General features: G+C 41.6%; 1 protein-coding gene across 3 annotated transcripts in view; it reads right to left on the reverse strand.

The window, feature by feature from the left end:
* Positions 1–205: 205 nt before the first annotated feature.
* The window catches only part of LOC110982067 (reelin-like), a 51,348-nt gene continuing 37,987 nt past the window's right edge, over positions 206–13,566 (reverse strand). For all 3 annotated transcript variants that reach the window (XM_087135347.1, XM_087135345.1, XM_087135346.1), the window contains 15 exons: positions 13,294–13,434; positions 12,646–12,832; positions 12,032–12,225; positions 10,922–11,297; positions 8,606–8,820; positions 7,824–8,013; positions 7,343–7,524; positions 6,763–6,869; positions 5,918–6,088; positions 5,109–5,326; positions 4,261–4,502; positions 3,356–3,513; positions 2,930–3,143; positions 2,083–2,382; positions 206–1,616 (listed from right to left, as the gene is read on the reverse strand). In XM_087135347.1, coding sequence (XP_086991473.1) covers positions 1,580–1,616; positions 2,083–2,382; positions 2,930–3,143; positions 3,356–3,513; positions 4,261–4,502; positions 5,109–5,326; positions 5,918–6,088; positions 6,763–6,869; positions 7,343–7,524; positions 7,824–8,013; positions 8,606–8,820; positions 10,922–11,297; positions 12,032–12,225; positions 12,646–12,832; positions 13,294–13,434 — 2,932 coding nt within the window. In that variant the 3' untranslated portion in view covers positions 206–1,579. The remainder of the gene's footprint in view (positions 1,617–2,082; positions 2,383–2,929; positions 3,144–3,355; positions 3,514–4,260; positions 4,503–5,108; positions 5,327–5,917; positions 6,089–6,762; positions 6,870–7,342; positions 7,525–7,823; positions 8,014–8,605; positions 8,821–10,921; positions 11,298–12,031; positions 12,226–12,645; positions 12,833–13,293; positions 13,435–13,566) is intronic.

Raw genomic sequence — 13,566 nt, forward strand, 5'->3', positions numbered from 1 at the left:
TGTAATGTCAATGGAACTTGCCTGTCAGATTGAGTAGCCAACCGACTGTCAGGTGGCAAAATGAATTTTGTTAAATGATATAAAAATACATAAGATTGGTATTTAAAAAACAAAATTTGGATGGCATCAAACCATGGAGGGTTCCTTCCTCCATGATCAAACCAATTTCTGTAACACAGAGACATATGTGTATGGAGACAAAGAATAAAAACTGACAAGTGTCCAACACTTTAACATATTCAGAAGTGACAGGACATTTGAAATGTGTCTAAATGCATACTCCCAGTTTTAGAAATTCTTTGATTTGGACCGCCTTCTCAAGGTTATGTTTATTTTGGTATATACATAAACAATCTACTCTCTGTTGGGTGGTATTTAATTTCAACATGCTAACTTACTCTGCATGCACATATTTTACCATTCTGAACAGTTTTCTGCATTTTCAAAACAGGTTTATAGAAAAAAGTCATTTTTACTCAGAACTTGCTTTTGGGAAGAAAATTCTCATTCAAACACAGCACATCAAAAGTGACCCAAAATTGTGAGACCTACATGTACTCTGAATTGACAAAAATCAGACTTACGCTGAAGATAAAAGTTTTTTGTTTTAAAATGGTTTATTACAAGCAAGTAAACAAAAAAAGTACAAAATGGTATGGTAGCAAAGAAGACCTGTTTTTAAAAAAGTATAAAACTATTTGAGCGTTATAATTAATTTTCTTTGACATTTATGTTACATGATTCTACCCTACCCCAATTATTTTCCAATGGCTGGAAATAAAATATTTACAAGATGACTCTGACTTACATGAAGAGTACTGTTTTTTGGTGGTCTATTGAACAGTCCAGTGTTTGGAAGAGTACAATAAAAATTGGCTGTCATTCTTTGTCAGGTCACAACCATGTACTTGTGTGACACTAGAATTTACAGCACCCTAGGCAGCTTACTAGATGTGGACTTTGGGACAGTAAAACTAGCAATGTGCACAATTAAGAAAGCTTTCTCTTAAAACGACTATTTGTAAGAAAAAGAACACCCTGTCCTGCCCCGAATGCAAAGCAACATGAATCTCTTTGTGCAACACGGACAAAAAAATGAGCTATCTGTTGATTTCTTTCAGATATACTTGATTACTCCCAGATGAAAGCATCACCAAAGATTCCAGTTTCACAATGGTTTCAATGACCCATTCCATACACACTGAAAAAGGGACCCTGTTTCTTTTCGTAATAGAGAAGTTGAGAGAGAAATATGCATATTCCAACACTGGTAAACTGTAAGAAAAATGAATTACATTTTAAGTGACGTTGAATGAGATAGTTGTGATTTTAACCCTGACAAGTATTGACCTAAAATACTCCAAAATGCGACATTTGAAAATCCATGACAATAAATTAGACATGATATTCAAACTGTCCCAATTTCACTGCTTATGCACTTTTGGATGACACCTCCCTACGGGGGGGGGGGGATTAGGCGATCAGGCCCGGCTGGTCAGAGGGGGTCCATCATTTCTAGCTTCTACTCTGCCTTGGCTCTTTAACGGTGATTACACACGGCTGGCTAGTAATGGAATTCTCATATGAAGTAGGGTTTCAACATGGCACGTCTAGACCTGCAGAAGGCAAGGCACAAAACCAAAATCTTCCAGATCTCATTTTATGTAGAATGATTTTTACAAAAACGACAAGAGATCAGTCCTACACCAGTCTCACTTTCTCGTGGCCCTCAGCGCGACTAAGACTTTGACTTTTTCATCACAAAGTAGTTATGGAGGGGTGCTCTCCAGAAATGTTGAAGTCATCCAAGCTGTTCAAATGCACTGCAAAGAAGGCATTCCTTCGTCCTTGTTTACCCTGACTGGGCTTGTCACAAGACTTGTAAGTGGACATCTGAACAGACTTGTGAAAGGACCCAAACAGATACCAGACAATATCAAATGCATAGTATAAAGATGCTGTTTTTGAGACACCAACTGACGGTCTGACAAAAGCAGTGACAGGATACACAAGACTGCATTCCCAGTAACAAAAGGCTGAAAGACATTAACTTGGCTTTGATCCCACGGTGATAGTACTCACATTACTAGCTGTACATGATCTAGTGCCCACTGGTCCGTCCCCTGACCGCCGTGCTGGGGTTGCCACCAGCGGAATCGAATGGCCCGCCCTCGCGCCTTGGCAGGCAGTCGGTAGGACACGCGCTGAGCCCGCTGGTAGTCGGCGGGGTCATGTGACTCCAACAGATGCCACCCAATGCCATTGTTGGCTGTGTACTGCAAGAGGACGACTTTGTTGCCGAGGGCCGGGGAAGACAGGTTTACAAAGCAGCTGGGGTTGTTAAGAGAGGCGCTTCCAATTTGAAGAACAAACATGATCTCACTAGATACAGGTAAAAAAAATGCAGACTCAATCAATATTTCCAACAGGTGAATGCCATAATATTGTGCTTTGCACGGTTCACCCTCATCGATAGGCTGTTTTGGTAATGAAATTCAATGAAAAATAAAAAGGAACGGTCTACCCCACAGGAACAAAGACCAACCAACCCTTCATGATGATGGCACGCACTGGGCAAGCTGTCAACTAAATATAACTACACAAACACATTATGGGACATTAGATGGTGCCATGAACACTACTCAAATGTTGTTTGTGCCTGAAATGGCAGAGTCAAGCTATGCACGCCCCAGGTGGCTAGGATAGATTGAGGAATCTCTACAGGCCTAGAGAGCGGGGAAAATAACGCGTATGCATCGGGACTAGTTTTCCAGATGCATGCTTCATCACGTGAGTCAACATTGCTATAAAAGTATATCATCTAAGCTATTATCATCAAGTGTCACTCAATACCAACATTTTGAAGTTTCACTGCTCATTCATTGAGTAACTCTGTACCTGAGTGACCATGAGTCACCTATTCCCTCACCTTGCCCTAGTCGTATCGAGTTCCACCGTGACTGCCTCCCTTAGCCCACACTGGCTGAAGTACAGCGACTTGCCGTGTGCGTATGGTACCAGGGCCCCGCAACCCATCCCAAGCTGACCTCCTTTCACTGACGACCAGGTGCGGTCCGTGATGCCTCCTTCAAAGTTGTCGTTCAGATGGATGGGCAGGAGTCGCATGGGAACGCATTCATCACCTGTCAGGAATGTCACGAATTGATTAATCAGCTGTTTGGGCATCAACAGTGAACATAGTATACTTTTTGCTTGAAGAAAGCATTTGTAATATAGGACCGCTAGGCTAAACTCATCAATACACAAACAAAAATTGCCCTTAAACTGCACGATGTACTGCATACCCTTCAAACAATCCCATTAACAGATCTAATAGGTTCGATGACCTACTGACCTATGAACCCTGGGTCACATTGGCATCTCCCATCAGAGCCACAGGTGCCGTGTCCACTACACAGTCTGGGGCAGCTGGCTCCGACGTAGATGTCATCTAAGGACCAGGGTGGAGCTGACTGGCTGGCATCGAGCTGCACCCAGCGGAACTGGGTGGAACTAATGAAGAGAAAGCATGAAGGTACAGATTTACATTTTGCTTACCGGCAGCTGATCTATCAGATTGCCATTGCAACAAAAAGAGTTGAAAGAATTCAACAAATTGGACCATTGATTAATTAGTCTGTCAAACAATACTGTCTTTACAGATTGGGAATTGGTTGTTGGTTTCAGGTATACCATAACCATGCAGTACTGCTGTTCAGCTGGACCACCTGTTCCAGTCTATGGCAACAAAAGAAAAAGTAAAACCAGGAAGACGGGTCCTGGTTGTAACCTGGCAGATCTGATTGTGGATTCCTACGTAATTTTTGGAGGACTTAATAACATGTATTGCTAAACTCCAATAAGTCAGACTTTATCAAAATCAGATACAAGTTCTCAGAATGCTGGAGTCCAGTGCAAATGCATGTCATCTTTCTCAGCCTTCATGAGCAGGTCACATTTTAATCTATATACACTTGATTTCTTTACCAAAACAGCAGAAAATCTGTTAGTCCACACTCTTAACTATACTATTCCCATTTGAAACAATTCTTCATTTCAAGATCGACTTTAAATGATTAGGCTCCAGTTTGGCTCCAACTCTGAATATCAAGCATAAATACAAACTGTTTGTAGCCAAAGAGGTACAACAAAGAGTCTTCTCTACTAGTTTGAAGATTTGAAAACCAACAGGTACCAACATCAGCTCTTCTGCAAAGTTTGGAGGCTTGATACGCAGACTGTCTTGACATATGCACTAACCTCGACACCACTTCTTGTGGTAGGGAATACACCATGCGCCGCCAGACATTGTACTCGTTAGCCGTGTAGATACTGCCCCGGTCAAACTCCCTGGGTTGACACCTCGTTCCGTCTCCACCGTCTGGCAGACAGCTGGGCTTCAGTAGAGTCCAGTCAGACTTGGTAGGATGGGTCTTGTACTCCAGTCTGACGGGGAAGTCTTCCAGACAGGACGGGGCAATATCTTGGCAACCAACGACAATCTTGAAAACAAAAAGATTGGGAATGTTCAAGAAAGAAGGATTTTTGAAAAAAGTCAATCATAATGCGGATGTATCTGTGCCAACGACAGGAAACCTCAAGAGATGATGAGGAAACTTCAACGCAAGAACTTCCAAAGGCACAGAAAAATGCAAAAATATACATGGGCCAAAAAGAGACTTTGATGGGTTAAAAAGATGGTATCAGACTAAACATTAGATTGAAAAAGTTTCGGCAAAAAAGACAGAAAAGGAGAATGTCGCAATAGAACTTCATTCACGAAATTCCATGCAGGAAATATTTCAATTAAATATATCCAAAACAAGAAAAGCTTCTACAAAATATGGTCAATTTCAATCAGTCGGTTTTTTTACACTAGCAATCAGTTTGAGGGAAACAAATATATAAAAGCATAATAGAGGGAAATTAGTGGTGAAGAAAAAAAGGGGGAAACTTTCTGTTATTCGAAAAGTTAATCCAAAACAGATAACGTTAGAGATGAGAAAACCGGAACTCACGGAAGGAGCAGACACTTCTAATTTCTAAAAGACAAGACAGCCTCCTATTCAAATCACTTTGATTGCAGCATGTAGATGGTGTCAACTCACTTTGAATTGCAGCATGTAGTTGGTGTCAATAATGAGCTGCCTGGTGACAGCTACACTGTCTCGTTGACTGTGTCGTCGATTGGCCCAGTAGAGGGCTCTGTCACTGTTGAGGCAGACACCGACTTGCACCTGTCCGTACGGATAGAAGTCCCATAGGGTCTCAGTCAGACCCAAGTTAAAAGACTCCCTCAGGTGAGTGGGGTTTATTTCTGAACCGCCTGTGTAATAGAGAATACGTTATTAGGAAAAAGACCTTTTAGTTTTTCAGTATCAGGGAGGGGGGCTATAAGGAATAAACCGTGGCAAAATTAATATTGTGAATTTCCAAAATAACAAGTATGAAAACTCCTAAAAATCACTTAAATAAGTTAAAGATATTGACCGCAGTCACACTGAACATTTGCTCCTAAGAATTCAAAAGAACATACATTCAAAGGGTTCTAGCAGGCAAATGTTAAACAATAACTACAGTTTAATGCTAAATGCACATCGGTGCCAATTATATTGTTTCATGTACTAGTGTGCAATTTTTTTTCACCAACTGCTCATGATTATTGCCAGAGCTTTTAATAGTCACCATTTGAAGACACTGCAGGTGACTGACTGCTGAAACCAGATATTCAACACTATAACCCTCTAACCACTCTAAATATTAATAAGATCAGGTAATAGGTAAATTTTGCTATGAGACGAGAATATCATCGCTTGATCAACTTCACACACTTGCTTCTATTGAGTGACCAGTGACTTCAACACTTCCATTCGTGCCAATGAGGTCTTTTATTTCAATGAGATCTGTTTTCTCTTACCAATATAAATGTCATCCAGCGCCCACTGGGCTCTTTGTCCTTCTCCAACTGGCTGCCACCAACGGAGTCGTGTTGCCTGGGTGCGGGCAGCAGCAGGCAGGGTGAAGTAGTCACGCTGCGGAGTGGTGTAATGCTCGTAGTACAGTTCTGCTAGTAGGCTCCAAGAGATACCTGATTTGCCATGGTGATAATTGTTCACAGTGAAATAACAATGAAGGATACGTGCAAAAAAAAATCAATCACTGGATAAATTTTGATGATAATGAAAATGAAATTGGTGTTTTAAGAATGAACTTTGATTCCCACGAGGGAAATTGTATCGGCCCATGTTGGATTATTTTTCACAATAAAGAGTGGTGTTGGATTCAAACCAATAACTGATGAAATATCCTGCCAGCAATCAGTCAGGATTTTGTAACCTAGGTTATCAATTTGATCAGAAGTGCAACTTGAATTTATTGGGAGGGTCACAGGTCGGTAAGGTTAATCTCTAAGCAAACACTATGTACGGACAATAAAGCAAAGTCACTCTTCACCAGTTATCATAGTGAGGGAAATCCTGTTGGGATAATGCTGTGAACAAGCCCACACAATCATCCTGGAATTTGAAAACCAGTCCATGCAGTTCACCAGGTGGAGTTTGGACCGGGTCCCCAATGGTAAAAGACAAAGCAAATACATGTATCACTATGCTAACTCAACCTTCATCTCAGCAGACTGTGAGTTGTTATCCAACAGTAACTTTAAACTTCTTCTGAGAAGGAAAGTTCGAAGTCTTCACTTCCTAAAACTGAGACTTAGCTTTGAAAACTTAACTGCATATTCAATTCAAAAATGTCCCTTACCCCCGTCGACAGAGTACTGGAGTAGGACGCTCTCTGATCGGCCTCCTGGCCTAAGGCATGATGGGATGTCATAATGGCTACCAATCACGGCATGGTAATGCACAAAACTGAAAAAAAAAATGTAAATTTGCAGATTTGGAATCATTTGAAAAAGAAAAGGTTGTACACTGAAGCACAGATTTTGCCGTGGAATTCGGAATGGGGGTTAGAGGGAGTGGGAGAGCCTGGACATTTTTACAGTATTGAATTTAAGGGGTTTCCTTTAGCAACACCTCAACCACGAATTCTTTTATACAAAGTTGTACCTGGGACATGCTGGGTTGGTAAGTAATGTAAAAGGCTGATCATTAAGAGACTACAATCAACAGTTATTCAATTCTATTAAATTGCCAAAATGCCTTACATCTGCTCCCTTGAATTGAATAAAGAGAAATGCACCATCAATGGATGAGAAATGCCGCAGTTGATTGGATTTTTTTAAAAATTGAAGTGAACCAAGAGGACAGAAGCTACGTTTATTTCAGCCCCTCTGTAGGGGCTTTTGAGCTGGGTTATCGCTTTGGGAAGTAACCACAATCACCTTGCATCTCTGAGGTCTAAGTCCACTGTCTCGGCCACTCGAAGTCCTGGTCCACTGAAGTAGAGCGACCATCCTTCCCTGACGGTGCCGCAGTCTTGAGACATGGTGATGCTGCCTCCTTGGACCAAGTTCCAAGCTGAGGAGTCAAGGTCTGGGCCCGGGAAGCTTTCCTTTAAATTATTCTGAGGGACGAAAGAGAGAAATTAACTGACCGATCTTTTGGTGTTTCATGTGATGAAGACTAGTCTATATCTTCATGGTATTTCAAGGGCAATGACATCACGAGGCATGGTAAAATTCTAGATAAGTTGTGTCCCTAGGCAATTAAGGCTGTTGATTGTAATATTACTCTTCTCCTCAAAAGATGAGTGGGTATACATATTTGGGTGAACTTGGTTTTCAATTTAGTTTACAGCCAAAGGATTTTTATTGGTTTATGTTTGTATGAAGAGGGCACGAAGTCAAAATGTTGCTCACATACCCTTGTGCCAAGACTGTGCTCACAGGCGGAACCATCAAATCCCTCATCACAGATGCATTGTGGGTAGTCACAAGTTCCGTGGCCGCTGCACATGTCTGGGCAAGCTGGACTGATGTGGACATCATCAAGTGCCCAGCGCTGGGGCAGGGAACCAGGAAGAACTTCCTGGAACCAACGGAAACGAGTGTGCCTGTAATTGAAAATGGCACGCAAGTCAGCTCTTACGCATCACTCTTCCCATCATGCCCCCATTTAGGAATTAGTGTTTCCAAAAAAACTAATAGGAACTTTAAACGTGCCTTTAAAACAGCAACTAGGTCACTTGGCAGAACTACAAATTTTGTTTTTAGAAAATTTGGCAAGCGTCCAATTCCAAATCCTCAGATGATACAGATTTCATTATTTTGTTTTGCTGCATACTTTAATAATTACAGTCAGATTTTTAATAACATTATACAATAAAATGCAGTCAACTTTGGTATGGAATTTAGAATATTGTTGAGGTGTTAGCTGTGCAAAACCTGCACTGAATTAACAATTTGCTCGAGCTACATTAATTATTTTTCAGTTGTAGGTCAGTTAACTGGGTCAGGGACAGATTGTTTACTTGTCCAGTCTGCTTGCTGAAACCTTTGTACCTATAGCTTGACAAGCACATACACAAACTGGACGGTGCATGTTGGCAACTTACATGCACAAATGATGAACATGGAATACCACACCATTAAGTACAGACTACAAGGGTATTCCATCTAACTACCCTGGCAGGGAATTCAGCTCACCCTGATATCGCTTCCTCTGGGATCGGAATCGAAATCCTCTTCCATCCATGGTGGGTGTAGTAAGAGCTGGACGGTGTGACGACATCGTTGCATTCTGGCTCCGAGGGAAGACACTGATGTATCAGGTGTGACCAGGTGATGCCGTGGTCCATAGAGAAGATCAGCTGGACCGGATTGAAGGAACTATCCCAGGAGGCATTGCAGCCAGTGCTGATCTGAAAGTAGCAAGATATACAAAGAATTCAATAAGTCCCTGACAAAACATTACTCGATCATTATTATTATTGTTATTGGTTTATTTCATAAAATAAAATAACATTTTAAAAATGCACATTATGGCAACCGGTAGGTTGAATTGCACTCTACATTCATACATCACAAAAATTGTTTTAAAAAAGGTGTGATAATAAATTTGTAAGAGATCGTTTCTAACGAATTACAAGCGTTTAGAAGTCTAAGTATAGGCAAAAGGGGAGGAAGGTCAAGAGTTGGTACAGTACATTTTATTGTAGTTAAGTGATTTACATTTCTTAGATTATTGTTCCTGGTAGGAGGAAGTCAGTCTTGAAATCTGTTTGAACCAAGGAGTGATGTGCCAAAATTGAGGGTCAACCTCTCGAGTCTGTGTAATATTGGGGGGAATATTTAGTTCGTCACAAATATTCTGATATGAAGGAATCAAACAATAATCATAGGTCAGAATAATACGGAAGGCCTTCTTCTGTAATGTCTTCTTCAGCTGCCGTAAAAAGTAAAGTTTACGATTAAACGATTTACACATTGAATCAATCTGGGTATTCCATTTGATATTCTCCTTCCAAGGAGTTTAAGGCAACTATTTTGGTTAATCGGCAAATTGTCTACATGTATGTAAAACCGAGATTTGACAGGAGGCTGCTGAAAACAGACAGTCCTGAAATTGCACTCTGTCGGATTTAAACGCATGAAATTATTATCTGACCACATCCTGCTTCAGATTGTCAAGTTCACTCTGCAAAACTGTTGTTCGGTCCATCTCATCAAAAGGGAAAAATAAAGTTATGTCATCTACATACTTATACTGAAATATTTCCGCAGTGGCTGGTTTAGCGTCATTCATCGTAGTCAAGAGGGCATTTGGACCAATCTTGGTGCCTTGTGGCACTCCTGCGTTAATAGTTTGCCAATCAGACAAAGTACCAGCATGGCGAACGCGAACAAACGAAATCACAAATCCAAGGTATGATCGACCGCCGTACACCTAGATCAATGAACTTCTTGACAACAATTTGGTGACTGACTCTCTCAAATGCCTTCAAGGAATTGGTAGCTACAACTACACCAGATTGTTTAGGTTTATCCATTTCCCTACTTACATCATCAATTAGTTTAACCAAGCAATGCGTAGTTGAAGATCCCTTCAATGACCCAAATTGATAATTATCCAGCGAATTGTTAATATCGGTTATTATGCACTTAACGACAAAATCTTCAAACACCTTCCCCCAAAAACATGTGAGGAAAATTGGACGTAGTTGATCAATGTTTGGAGGCTGTGTCTTTGGATCAGGAACCACAATGGCTCTTTTCCATATGTCCGGTAGAACTCCGGCCTCAAGAGAGCAGTTAAATATCTCAGCTAATGGGAAGCAAAGCTCATAAGCAAATTCCTTTATGCAGCGTGGAGGGAACCTGTCTGGACTGGCGCTCTTGTTCAAATTCAGTCTCATAAGCTCGTTGTACACATCTTCTGGAGAAATGGAGGGGACAGGCCTATGTGCCAGGAGGTAAGAAGATATCTGGCTTAAATCCAGTTCAGATATGTCCTTAGCTACAGACATAAAGCGGCGGTTGACCTCATTTGCGGCTTCAAACGAAGACAGCTCCGGTATGGACAGCTGCTTACGGGCGTTGTTCCCAGTTAATTTTTGAATCTGCTGGTGCCATTGTCGTGGGTTAGATTTCTAACTCGTTTCATGCCAAACGGTTCACATGTTTTTGTGTTTGATGCAGGTGCAAGCAATCAATTTCTAAATTATCAGTGAATGAATGCGCATAAACAATAGTCTTCAATTATCCTTCGCAGTCAGCACTTGCATTCTTCCAACAAATGGACATCTTTCTGTGCCATTTCATGATTATTCTCTTCAACCAAATCTTCAAAGTATAGGTTTTGATTCAGCTCAGAGTAACTTAAGTTGAGCGGGGTCCTTCACCAAGCATAGTTCTTATCAGGAGGAATGACAACCACCGAAATAAGAGATGATCGCAGATTGCTGGCCAAGTCATGTACACTTTACTTGCTATTACTTCATTACATGTACTTCAGTACGGTACCTTGAACTCCAAAACAGTCCCTTGTTGTAGCTGAAGGTCTACCGTTGTTATCACGGATCCTTCCTCAGGATCTAGACCTCCGACCAGTGACAGGTTCTCCCCAGCGGTGTCCAGCACCCCATTTGACACCCCTTCTCGGTCCAATTCATTGCAGAAGGAGAGGACGGCCGCGTTGTCAGCAAACAGCCAGTCCACACTGGGCTGACCAGAGTCAAAGCTGTCGGACATGGCGGTGGGTCGGCTGTTTGACGAGCCTCCAATCACGATGTTGTCGACGGCCCAGTCGGCTTGGTTGAGTCCTGGGTGGTTGGGCTGCCACCAGCTTAACCGGGTACCAATGGTGCGGGCGGCAGTGGGTAATGTAATGGTGACAAAACTGGGGTGGCAAAAGACAAAAACCTCCTATTGCACCAGTAGGTTTAGATGAGCAATTTAGGACGAATACAGTAAAATATTAAGCAAGTGCAGACTTCATCAAGATTCTAAAATATATTTCAGAGTCCTAATGGTCTTTCGGTCTTTTGTAAAGTTTATTTAGATCAAAGTCCAAGAATACAATGGAACACAAATTAGCACAATGGAATAGGAACATATCTATGAATGCAAACATCACAGTTTAACATCCACATTCAATATGTGTTTCCAATTTGTGAACTCATCATTTGATGATGGCTTCAAAAATCATTTCCAAACATTTTACAGTTGAAACCAAAACCAAACACACACTCCAGAGACTCACACCGTGGTCTTAACTGACCCAGAAAAGTCAATTCATAATACTGAAGTGTGATGCAGAACACTGGTAACACAGACAAGGTTTGGAATCTAGAAATAAATCTCACTGGACACTCACTACTTTAGCCTCAACTCTGAGTATGCATCCGGGCTAAGGCTTTTGCATATGTCAAACAGTAATGACTGTCCACAGCCACAATGAAAACCCTTCATCACCATGTATGAAATGGACAAGACTGTCGACAGCTATGGCTATTCTTAATAGGGCACAATGGCAAAAACCCAGAGCCATATCCATAACAATGCCCAAATCTGATATGGCTAAGAATGACTTAATAGGCTTATTATTCTGGTGCTGTTATCTTGCCTGGTTACCTGGACATGGAGTATCTACTGTAATGGAGTTCTGAAAACAACGTCCAGTGCACACCACCATCGATGGAATACTGCAACAGAACATTATGGCTACGTTGAGTCGGCAAGGACAGGCAGCCGTAACGAAGGTAGAACTGTACTTGACTACCACGGCTTAGGTCCAGATCTGTGGTGGTCAGTTGACGTGTGCAGGCCTAGGGTACAAACAAAGTGATCAGAATATGAGCAAATCTTCAGCAACAATTTCAATGCATCACGGGGTAAAAAACAGAGTTCTGCTGAGAGATGTTGGTAGCTCTGCAGTCTGGGGACTCACTTTGTGGATTCCTGAAAATTTCTTATCAAAACTGGCAAAATTCCCCCCGAAACTGTCTGAAAATCAGCCCTCGCTACCAAGATTGAAGACATCACCAATAGAAAACAAGCTTCTACATAAGCATCCACAACATAAATAGTCTGGAACTAGTGAAACTGAAATGATGATATAAAAATCTAAAAAAAACATAATCCAATTCCAGAATGACTCTGAATGTAAAGTAGCTCCCTCCACGATTACTTCAAATTTCCATTTTTTTCCTATTAAACCAAAGTTACGTAATATTGTTCAGACCTACCCCAGTAAAATGCAGGGCCTTCCCGGAGGCTACTGGCCCACATGCGCTGGAGACCATCCCACCGTTGATGTTAAGCCACACCCCTCCTCCCGCCACTACAGGTTGATGGGAGAATGGTTCCCTGACTTGTTGAGGTAGTGGCCTGATGGGGAGCTCGCAGGCTGGTCCCTGCCAGCTCGCATCACATCTGTCAAAAGAGCAAGAAAAACAGCACAGTTCATTCAAAATCAAGAACATGACTCCAACACCAAACATGCTTCAAGGTGTTGACAAATTCTGAATCCGCAAGTTTGTGTCTTTCAATTAACTTTGACTTTAACTAAACAACTCCATTTTTGGTCTTGTTTGAAATTTGTTACCATGGAAATATGAATCCAGTCATGTGATCTCCAGGAAGGGCATCAATACGAAAGAAATAACTAGCAGTTGAAACTTTTTCTGAAATCATTGGTAGAATGTTTCTGTCCCTACCAGAGGCCTTATTGAGGGAACAATAAATCTATGACTACCAGGATCTCTCATTAGATAATGAGCAACATAATCCCAGAAAAATGAAGCAATCCACCAAAAAATATCTATACATTGTACACCTCGTGGACCGAATGGCAGTCTATACAATTTAAACACCAGAAGAAAGTGGTCACTTACACACAGTAGCCCGCATTACATCTGCCGTGCCCAGTACACATTGTTGAACACTCGGAGCCAATGTACACATAGCTCAGAGCCCAGGTGCTGGATGGTTCAAATCCAGTCGGTTGCCGCCAACGGAATTGGGTAGATTTAGACCTAAGAGGCAAGGTTGTTGATATGAAGATGATTGGGGAATGACACAGCCAAAACCTGTGCGTCTGGAAGGTGGGTAAAACTCACTTTGATGGACCGGTAATGAAACAGTTCCAGTCCATTTACACAGATGAG

Source organism: Acanthaster planci, linkage group LG04 (genome assembly GCF_054643075.1).
Source record: "Acanthaster planci isolate LZ-2023a linkage group LG04, COTS_SCS, whole genome shotgun sequence".
NCBI classification, from domain to species: domain Eukaryota; kingdom Metazoa; phylum Echinodermata; class Asteroidea; order Valvatida; family Acanthasteridae; genus Acanthaster; species Acanthaster planci.